The 10,553-nt window shown below is 41.3% G+C and overlaps 3 protein-coding genes across 3 annotated transcripts in view; all 3 read right to left on the bottom strand.

Annotated features, from left to right (window-relative positions):
* The window catches only part of LOC107707279 (macrophage mannose receptor 1-like), a 67,365-nt gene that overhangs the window by 20,628 nt on the left and 36,184 nt on the right, over positions 1-10,553 (bottom strand). The window contains exon 2 of the mRNA XM_016511267.1: positions 8,529-8,536. The gene's annotated coding sequence lies outside the window, so the exon portion shown is untranslated. The remainder of the gene's footprint in view (positions 1-8,528; positions 8,537-10,553) is intronic.
* LOC107707314 (C-type mannose receptor 2-like) lies at positions 4,945-9,781 on the bottom strand. Its single transcript, XM_016511305.1, has 3 exons — positions 9,515-9,781; positions 5,475-5,825; positions 4,945-5,309 (listed from the first exon to the last, which is right to left on the bottom strand). The coding sequence occupies exons 1-3, from the start codon at positions 9,735-9,737 to the stop codon at positions 4,945-4,947; spliced, it is 939 nt and encodes a 312-aa protein (XP_016366791.1). The 5' UTR covers positions 9,738-9,781.
* The window catches only part of LOC107707278 (C-type mannose receptor 2-like), a 2,435-nt gene continuing 1,772 nt past the window's right edge, over positions 9,891-10,553 (bottom strand). Inside the window, exons 4-5 of the mRNA XM_016511266.1 lie at positions 10,253-10,327; positions 9,891-10,087 (exon numbers count right to left, since the gene is read on the bottom strand). Of these exons, the coding sequence (XP_016366752.1) occupies positions 9,891-10,087; positions 10,253-10,327 (272 nt within the window). The remainder of the gene's footprint in view (positions 10,088-10,252; positions 10,328-10,553) is intronic.

Here is a 10,553-nt window from a genome sequence, read left to right as displayed (position 1 = left end):
AAATGCAACATACACAGTAGTGCAGCAGTAATATTAATGCAAAACAATCCTAACAAATTCTTTTTTCAGAACAATACTGTATACCTTTAATCTACTTAAGGTATAGAGAGTAAAAGTAGAACAGTGCTGCTGGATCTTCTGAGAAGTGAACGGCAACACGGATGGGTGCCACAATCCAGACCCTGGTGTTTCTCTTCTGTCTGCTAGTGGTACATCATACAGACCCTTACCAAAAAGTAGTATACTTGAAGTTTATTTTATTAAGTATACTTTATGTAGCAAGTATACAAATATCAGTGTACTAGTAGTATACTTGTAAGTATACTATTTCAATACTCCTTGGGACTAAATTGGCCCACTTTCTAGTATATAAAAGTATACTTTAAGTATAACAGTAGTAAACTTTAAGTACACAACTAGTTTACAACAATATTTTTAGCTTGTACTGCAACTATACTAAAAGTGCACTTATAGGTATACTGATAGTTTACAAATTAAATACTTGTAGTAGCATTTTTAGTACACTTTGAAGTATAGTCTCAGTAAACTACTAGTTTCTCTTCATTGGTCGACATTACATCAACTTTACACAGTTTTGATGCTGTTTTATGTCTGATGATCGTGTTAGATTACATGTGGAAGCATCTGTTGTTTCGGTTTCTTCTTTACTTGTGTTTTTGGAAATTCTGTACAGAAAATGTTTACTAGCGTCCCCTACCGTATAACAATGAAAACACGGATTCCAGGAACACAAGTATAGCTCAAATATATTTAGACTTTTTCTAAGTAGGCTATAAGTGAAGTATACTTAAATGTCATTTTAAGTATATTTCTGAGAAGTACATAAAGCCCATTTCTGAGAAGTACATAAAAAGTAGACTAAAAGTATACTTTCCTATTTTTTAGTTTAAAAGAAGTATACTAATAGCACACTTGAATGAACTTCTTTTTCGTAAGGGGAGCGGTCTCCAGAGTGTTTGACATGCCCCGTTCCACTGTCACCGCATTGTCCTCTGAGTCTCTGAGGAGGTGCTGGCCATTCACCAAGAGATTCACCTCCTGAAGACCCCAGAACACACGGAGGCAGGGCTGGGCTCAGAACTGATGTTGTTTTTCTGATGTTAAACCTAAGCTATGTTGTAAATGGTTGTAAAAAAGTACTTTCAGTAATGTATAGAACAATTTGTTTTAATGTGTAAAAAAAAATTACAAGACAAAAAAAATAAACGTATAGAAGAATGTTTTGTGAAAAAATTATAAGCTGCATTAAAAAAAACAATGTACATAATTACTTCTCTTTTATTTACACATGTGAATATGCAAAACAAAATTTACAGAAAGTATTCAGGCTCATTAACAAATAAATTACACTACAAAACTGAATAATGTATACAACTTATTCATTTTTTTGAACTTGCATCACAAAAATATTTAAAAAAATAAACTACAGAAATTAGGTTGTTTCATTGTCAATGTGACATTTAAAAAAATACGATATTGAAAAACTGTAATGTACCCATTTTTTCCACTGTTTTATATTGCTTAACAGAGACTGGCTAATAAATATATTTAAGCATTCTCTCAAGAAGAGAAAAAAGTATCTCCATTCTCTCCTGTGCTCTTCTCTCCTCTCTTCTCTCCTATGTCTCTCTCTCCTGTGCTCTTCTCTCCTCTGCCCTCTCTGGAGTTTGATGTCCTCCCTGAGCAGCTCCACCAGCTTCCACTCACTCCCTCACCTGTCCCAGGACACTAGCAATCCTAAGGCAGAGCAAATAAAGCATGCCTGTTAACAACAACAACAACAGCACAATGAATTTCAGCAAAAATGTGTGTATTAACTTGCTTGCATTGTATTTTTTAAGTCTTTCCCCAGCAGGCTCATTTTCTCCAGAATAGTACTAAAACAAGAGAAAATATAAAGACCGGTTTGCATTGCAATCTTAACAGTAGAAAATACGACACAGCAGGACATGCATACAAAATACTGAAGTGCTAAAGTTTGGTTAAAACATTTGTAGACATATCTTGCATGACAGCACTACAAAAACACAACAAAGGGAAAGACTATTGCCTTATATAGTGGTTGTCTTATTGTTTGTGGGCTTTAACACTTGTTTCGCTAGCTATTTGAGTAAATGAAAACACAATACTTACATTTCAATGTGAATTCCCCCACAGAACTGTCATCCTCCATGTTCTTTGAATATATATTCCATCGTCATCTGCGTGCAAGTGATTCTGGGATATGGTAGGGTGTGAAGTGTCCATCAGATGTACACTTCATTTTGCTGGGAAACGGAGGGTGCATTTGACGTCGCTTTCGAATTACGTCAGCCTTCGTTGCGCCGCGGTGACGCAATCGGCCTTGGAATGCAGCCTTCGGAGGGTGAATTCTGACCCTGCATTCCATTCGGAAGGGCTCATCCCTATGCCCTAATCCCTTCAAAGGGTTTACCCTCCGGAGTGAGAGCTTCGAAGGGTTGAAGGGTGTAGGGGCCCAAACAACTTTCTTGAAGTGCCCTTCTGCGTCATCATCACATGCCCACACGGAGGCACTGTCATCATGCAAAGAATCTGCGCAAATTAGTTCATCGTACCCTTCGAAATCCTTCATTCCGAATGGCCCTTTGAAGTGGCCAGTTTTGAGCACTTCGGTTTGGAACGACCCTTCAATATGGTGGCCATGATTATATGTTTTCACTCCGAAGTGCCCTTCGGAGGGCGATATATCCCGTTTGAAACGCACCGTGAATTGGGACAGCATACGCCGTGACGCTGTGACGCAATCGCACTTCAAATGCGCACTTCGGAGTCCGCACACTTCAGATTGGGACAGCCTTCGTCGCGCCGCTGTGACGCAATCGCACTTCAAATGAGCCCACCGGCGTCCACGCACTTCAGTTTGGGACACAGCTTTTGACTTTTAAAACACTTTAATTTACAAACATTAAAAAAAAAAACATTACACATTACCAATTAAAGACAAGGTTCCCCGATTCATTTACAGTCACCAATGCCCCTCCAAAAAATCATCTCCATTCAAAATAAGGAATGCTATATATTCAATAAGTACTCAAGACTCCACTAAAGACTTGAATAGGGTCACCATAGCCTACTTCTATTCTCACCAGCATTTTTGCACTGATGAGACTTAAACATTGATCGCTAAGCTGAGTTTAAAACATTCACAAAACAATTACATTACAAAAAGGACAATTTGGTAAAACAATGTCATTACGTTTTGAAATAAGAGTTTGAGGCTACAATACAATTCATTCATTACATTTATATAGCGCTTTTCTAGGCACTCAAAGCGCTTTACATTGTCAGGGGGTATCTCCTCATCCACCACCAGTGTGCAGCATCCACCTGGATGATGCGACGGCAATGCAATAATCTCCACTGAAGATCCCCACATTTCTTAGAGATAGGTGGTTTGTACAGTAATCTCCAGGATGGACATATCTCATCTGAAATAGAAAGCCAAGACCTCCATTTAGTGTCTGGTCTTTGCTTCAATTGTCCAAGATTTAACACAAATATGATATTACATTTTTTCTCAATACAACAAAAAAACGAATTTGTCAGACTTGCAATATCAACAAATTCCTAGACTTAAGAACAACCTTAAAAATAAATGTCTGAGGAAAAAAAAGCCTTTCAGTATAGAACATTTGTAATAAAAGAAATCAATTTTGGAGAAAAAGAGGCCTTAAGATTCCTGACTAATCCCTCCACAATTCTAACTGTTAGAGTTAGCCCAACTTCTTCAGCAAGCGCATGTGCAGTTCACCACTGGCCTTTTGTTAAATCAATCAAGTCCATAATTTTAGTGATCCCAGCATTGAAAAAATTAATGATTTAAGAAGATGATACATTAGATGGCATTCCAAAAAGGGGATTAAAAGGGGGTTCTGCAATACCATAATTCTCATCTTCTTATTTTAACTTAAAACAATCCCGTAATTATGATCACTAATACATAAAAAAATTAAAGGTAAGCAATGCATCATCTCTACAAATGACTTCTGCCTTAAAAACAAATGCTTCTTAAGACCAATTCCTCCAAGTTTCTTTAGTATAAAAAGACCAAACATTTTATTGTGAAATCGTCTCGGTCGAAGCAGGGCGCTGCAGTTAAATTTTTCACCACAGATTTACATTGGAACATTGTGGGGCGCTGTAGAGCTGAGAAGATCGTCTACCTCGCTTAGTATCATAATACTGTACATGACTGACGAAGCCATAGGAAGCCGAAATGTGCATGTTTTGTAAGTGACAATATATCCTAAATATCAACCTAATAAATCAACAACCAAAAGTAAAGTTTACATATTTGTTACATATCATTTTCAATTCATTACCACATCAAGCAGAAATCAGGAAATAGTCAGGAGACGTGAATACTGGCTGTAGATGAGTTTATTTGAGCTGATCTTCTGCTATCATGTGTTTATGTCATGGTTTTGATCTTTCCTGTTTGGATCAAACACAATATATTTTATACCCAACCTTTACTTTTGCTTTTCAATTACTAACCAGATTTCATTCTGCTGAGAAACAAAGAATATTTTTCTCAAGAGCTGCTGCTCTCTTAATCACAGTTAACCAGTCATTTCTAATATATGATTAGTGCAAAACAAAGAGATGTAACCACACCAGATATACAGAGAGATTCTTAAAACACACACATATATCATGCTAGTGTTTTAAACAATTACAGAACATTAAACATTGATGTTAGAAAATTTTGATAATATCATATGTCATTATAATTCTTTTGAGACTTAAGCAAGACTTTTGGACACTTTTAAAAACCAATAATCAGATTCACTCAGAAGCTATCAAAGAAAAAAAAAATAATATATGAGTAAATCAGAAAAATAATGAAATGTGAAAACAGTGAACAAGAAAACACACAAACAATTCACATATCCTTCACTCTTAATATCTGCTGCAGATGAAGTTGAGTTTGTGAGTTTCAGGAAGGCTGATCCAGCGCTGATCTCCTCCAGACTGAACTGCTCCTTTTCTCTTCTCGAGTTTACAGTTTTCTGGTTTAGTTCCGTTCCCTGGAGCCCAGTTCTGATAGCACACAGTCTCTCCACTCAACCAGAGCCACATGTTCATGATGCAGTAGTTGTGTAAACCCAACCACACCGCCGCAGTAGACGCCCGTTTAACCACGTTCATCACACGACGCTGCATCTCTTCTGAATGAACCGAGACCAGATCCACATGATTCTGTGTGCAGTATCTCAGAGCTTCAGACCACGTCAGATTCTCTCTGATCACAATCAGTTCAGGATCTGGACACAAAACAAAGTACAAGCAGAAACTAGAGAGAGACTGATCAAAAACAGCATGCAGAACAAACACTGTGGATGAATTTGTCATGTCAGACGTGTAGCGTGAACTTTAAGAGATCTGGAGGTGATGGATGGATTGTGTGTGTTTTGTGAGGATCTACTCACCATCATGACACACAAAAGGAAAATGGTAGGTGCAAGAGAAGTCATGCCATTGTCCCTTAGCTTTCAGTTCGATCACTGCATATTTTTCATCACCTCTGTCTCCATTATCAGGTTGACCAGACTTCCAGTATCTGAATGAAGTGTTACTCTGATCTGACCACTGCCATGAGTCTCTGAACAGACCGATCCAGACAAATGATCCAGATGAGTTATTATCACTAATGATCTTCTTAACCTTTTGATTCTCATCCTGGTTTCTCACACTGACCAGATCAATGTGATTCTGTCTGCAGTATCTCTGAGCGTCTCTCCAATTCATCGTCTGATTGATAAAGACAAGTCCTGTGTTCGCTTTAAGAAAAACAAATGAGAAGTAATTCATGAATCAGTTTGTTCATTATTCTTATGCTACTTTATGGTTTGGATGTGAACAGGAGCAGCGGTGGAAACATCAGAAACACATCACTCAAAGACTTGAGCTGCTTCTACAGCTGGTGATATATTGAATGTTCACAATATTTTCAAGATTTTCAATCTATTGATTTAGTTTTCTTAAATATATCTCTGGAATATCTCAGGTTACGTATGTAACCATGGTTCCCTGAGAAGGGAATGAGACACTGCGTCCTCTAGGGGTCGCTATGGGGAATGCCTTCGGCGTGACCGGTCTCTGAAGCATATAATTAAAAACACGACAGTCTATGACGTCACCACCGGCACGACTACAGTATAAAACGGCGCCGGTAGAACATGTAATACGCTTCTTCGTCTGAAGCTTACGTCCGAAGCATGGCAAGGAGACTAGAGGATGCAGTGTCTCGTTCCCTTCTCAGGGAACCATGGTTACAAATGTAACCTGAGACGTTCCCTTCTGAGGGAACTTTGAACTGCATCCTCTAGGGGTCCCTATGGGGAACGGTATACCCATGCTGCCATGCTGAGGGGAGTGCATGCCAATACCACAGCGAGCACTAAGTACCAACACAACAAGTCAAAGGAGCTGCACCTAGGACATTTGACGGCTGTCAGTGACATAACCCCCTATGGCCAAAGGCCTGAGCTGTGCACCAAACTTACCTGTAAGGGCTGGCTTGTATAAAGCCCGAGCCCAGAGCAAAGCTCAAGCCCCTGGAATCAAAAATAACCAAGGATTCCTTTAAGGGGATAAGGCCGAGTATCAGGGCTGCTTACAAACCCATATCCTGGCCTGTCAAATAGAGACTACCTCCTGCTCTAAGAACGAGCTACCGAGGATTTCAAGATACCCAAGGAAACTTAGTAGTAACACCCTGTCTTGAAAGTGAATATGCGGAGAGTGGGGCCCAAGAACCAAGAACAGAGCCAACTCAGAGAAAGGGGACGAGGCAACAACGCGTCACCCTTACCATAAAGGCTTTAAAAGAAGGTGCACAAAGGCTGGCGTGCACACCTGCCATGAATATAGACTTTAGAAAGTGCACAGAGAACTAGCGTGAGCACTTACCATAGATATGGATTTAGAAATACCGTAATGAACCAACGGTAGAGTGGAGCCCAAGGTAAAAAACCGGTGCCTAAACAACTCATAGAAAGGGAACGAGACTACAACGCGTAACCCTTACCATTCAGGATTTTAGAAAGTGCGCAAAATTCCTAGCGTGCACATTTATCACAATGTGGATTTTAAAAAGTGCACAGAAGCTGAGCGTGTGCACTTACCATAGCATGGATTTAGAAACACCGTTACTAAAGGGTAACCAAGAACCTGTCCACTAGACAGGCCTAGACCCTACGTGACTGTGGCCCGCTCAAGGAGTAACAATAAAAATTCAGTGGGAGGCCACATGCTCAGAGCGCATGTAGATTGAAAAAGGTGCATCTCATAGAAAAACCCTCCATGTGAGGGGAGAATCACCAACTCAACCAAAAAAACAGTCACCTCAAACTGGGAGCAGCATGCTCATAGGTGACCCTCTAAGTGAGGGGAGCACTGCTAAGCTCGACCAAGAAAAAGAGCAGCCTAACAGGCAGGCCGAAGGAGGCCTAACAACCTGAGGCTAAATGGAGCTCCAAGGAGCGGAGGACCCAATGAGAGGAGACCTCAGACGCTCAATTGGGAGCGGCGAGCTCAAATGTAACCCTCTAAGGTGAGGGGAGCACTGCTAAACTCACCAACAAAGAGAGCAGCCTAACAGGGAGGCAGAGAGAGGCCTAACAACCTGAGGCTGCTGCTCAATGGCTCCAAAGAGAACCCATTAACGCATTCATGCATGAAGAGCTACTGCTCCTTGGATCCGAATTACTCAGGAAGGGTTTCCGCAGAAACACATCTCACTTATACCTCAGGGAACGCAGCATACTCAAGCCCACTCCGCAAAGGGGCGATTCACCGGTTCGACCATAAGGGCAGTGTGACAGGGAGGTCCCGCAAGCCCGACCATCTATTCAACTTCAGAGTAGAAAAAGAGTATTAGTCCCTTCAACACCTCAGCGAGAGAAGCCTTTACATGCATGACGGTTGAGAGGATGACTCAAATCTCAGGAGACCCCTCGGGGCGCGACATGAGTAGCGTGTCCTGGCTGGGGCAGCTTCTTGAAGCAAACACCCAGCTAGGACATCAGGGAGCACATCACAAAGCATTATACTCCGATAAATGCTTACTCGAATGGAGAACCCGCGGGTCCTGAAGTTGCAGTGTTATACTGCGGAAAAACTAGTTAGTGAATTAACATAAACTAGCAATAGATAGATAGATGAGATATATCTCGCACCCGTGCAGACTCAAGCTCACGGGGCATCATCTGAAGGCAAAGCCCGAAGAGCCCTTCTGCTTAGTGGCACGGAGAGCAAGATCTGTGGTGCGAAGCAACTCAGCCACCTCATCATAACGATGCCCTCCTATGAGAACAAAAGGAAATTACTGATAGGGAGAAATTTCCCGTCAGGTCCTTTCCCTGTTCTACCCATCAACCGCGAATCGCGGCAATGGGCAGCCAATTCTCACCGCGACCGTGACCGCAACGCGCAGCATGCATTCAGCTCCCGCGGGAGCTAAACACGCTCCATCCAAGCACTAGATTACCTTGGAAATCAAGCGAGAACGACAACCTCTGCCACGAATGCGTCGCTATTCCTGCGAGAGGCGAACGCACTCATGCAAATGCTATCTACAAATTCGGGTAAATGGTGAAGTACTCACCTCCCCCTCAGTAGTCTTGTGAATGCATCACGATGAGCACAAGCTGTCTCCTCGTGAGACGAGCGCGTTCAATTCATGCTTATCCCTCACAAGAAACAAGCAATGAATGCAGAGCGCATCCAACTCCCTCAAGAGCTTAACACGCTTGCTCTTTACCACACACACACACACAGAATGTGAGCTGTTTGAAACTGCGGATATCAGAGCAAAGCCTCTGCCGGGAAAACATGCATTCCTAGGCATGCTTAACATAAACAAACGGTCATAGTGAAGACGAAGAAGAGGATGACGTGTTCTACCTGCGCCCTTTTATACTGTGGTCGCGCCGGTAGTGACGTCATATGCTGTCACCGGCTAATATCATTGTCTTATTTAGATGTATGCTTCAGACACCGGTCACGCCGAAGGCGTTCCCCATAGCGACCCCTAGAGACGCAGTTCGAAGTTCCCTCGGAAGGGAAATTAAGCTCTTCCATGTTTGTTTTGAGTTACTGAAGGCTGAAAATATCAAGTAGTATCAACTCTAGTCACTGCTGTATGTTTATGAATATTATAAGATCTTTACTATCCATATCAATCACTTTCTCACATTCTCTTTTTTTCTCTCGAATATTTTCTCTATAGTCTCTTTAATTGTAGGTTCCCACTGTGACAAATTACCCCATAGTGAGATAACAAAAGATGAATGAAGTATTTTTTTTTTCTGGAAATTTTTGTGTCTATACAGAAATTGACTGAATGTTAAAAGTGTGACAAATATCCACAGTCTCGTGTATATTCATTATCAAATTAAAAATCACTAAAATTTGGTATTTCGTCCGTCTATGAAGGGTTTTTGTAATTTTAAATAGCCACACTCACTGTTGTTGCAGATGAAAGGTCGCCTATCATTACATGGCAAATCATGCCATTCTCCATTTTTCATCACAGCACAATAATCTCTGCCTTTTAGTTGTCCAGTAGCCCAGTTCAGATAGAGCGCAGGTTCACCTGAAGACCACTGCCATTCATCATGCAGCCCAATCCAGACAAACTCAACACGTCCATCATTCACACTCTTCTTCAGCTCGTTCATGTCGTTCATGTTGTCAACTGTGGCCAGATCTGTGTATTTCTCTCTGCAGTATCTCTGAGCTTAAGTCCAGGTCTTGTTCTCATTTATAAAGTGATACTGACGCTGAACACATTCAGATACGGAGCAGAGAGCTGTGAAAGAGAGGCTTTGCTTTAATGCTTTTCATAACAGGATCAAACCCACAGTGCAGGAGTGACGTAAACTCAACCACACCGCCGCAGTAGACGCCCGTTTAACCACGTTCATCACACGACGCTGAATCTCTTCTGAATGAACCGAGACCAGATCCACATGATTCTGTCTGCAGTATCTCAGAGCTTCAGACCACGTCAGATTCTCTCTGATCACAATCAGTTTATCTGGAAACCAAACAAACCACAAGCAGAAACTAGAGAGAGACTGATCAAAAACAGCATGCAGAACAAACACTGTGGATGGATTTGTCATGTCAGACGTGTAGCGGGAACTTTAAGAGATCTGGAGGTGATGTATGGATTGTGTGTGTTTTGTGAGGATCTACTCACCATCATGACACACAAAAGGATATGCATTGGTGCAGGAGATGTCATGCCATTGTCCCAGAGGGTCATGTTTGACTACTGTACAGTTTTCATTATTTTCATTAATGTTAGGTTGAGTAGGATCCCAGTATCTGAATGAGAAGTTACTCTGATCTGACCACTGCCATGAGTCTCTGAACAGACCGATCCAAACATATGATCCAGATTTATTATTATCACTAATGATCTTCTTAACCTTCTCATTCTCATTCTGATTTCTCACACTGACCAGATCAATGTGATTCTGTCTGCAGTAACTCTGAGC

Source organism: Sinocyclocheilus rhinocerous, unplaced genomic scaffold, assembly GCF_001515625.1.
Source record: "Sinocyclocheilus rhinocerous isolate Xijiao unplaced genomic scaffold, SAMN03320098_v1.1 scaffold114, whole genome shotgun sequence".
In the NCBI taxonomy this organism is placed as follows: domain Eukaryota; kingdom Metazoa; phylum Chordata; class Actinopteri; order Cypriniformes; family Cyprinidae; genus Sinocyclocheilus; species Sinocyclocheilus rhinocerous.
The sequence above is the reverse complement of the archived record's forward strand: the minus strand, read 5'-3'. Positions and strand labels throughout refer to the sequence as shown.

Coding starts and splice junctions, on each gene's coding strand:
- LOC107707314 (XM_016511305.1), bottom strand. CDS start 9,737: ATGAACGACATGAACGAGCTGAAGAAGAGTGTGAATGATGGACGTGTT. Junction 5,826..9,514: donor ACCTTTCATCTGCAACAACA/GTGAGTGTGGCT, acceptor TTTTTCTTAAAG/CGAACACAGGACTTGTCTTT. Junction 5,310..5,474: donor TCCTTTTGTGTGTCATGATG/GTGAGTAGATCC, acceptor TTTTGTGTCCAG/ATCCTGAACTGATTGTGATC.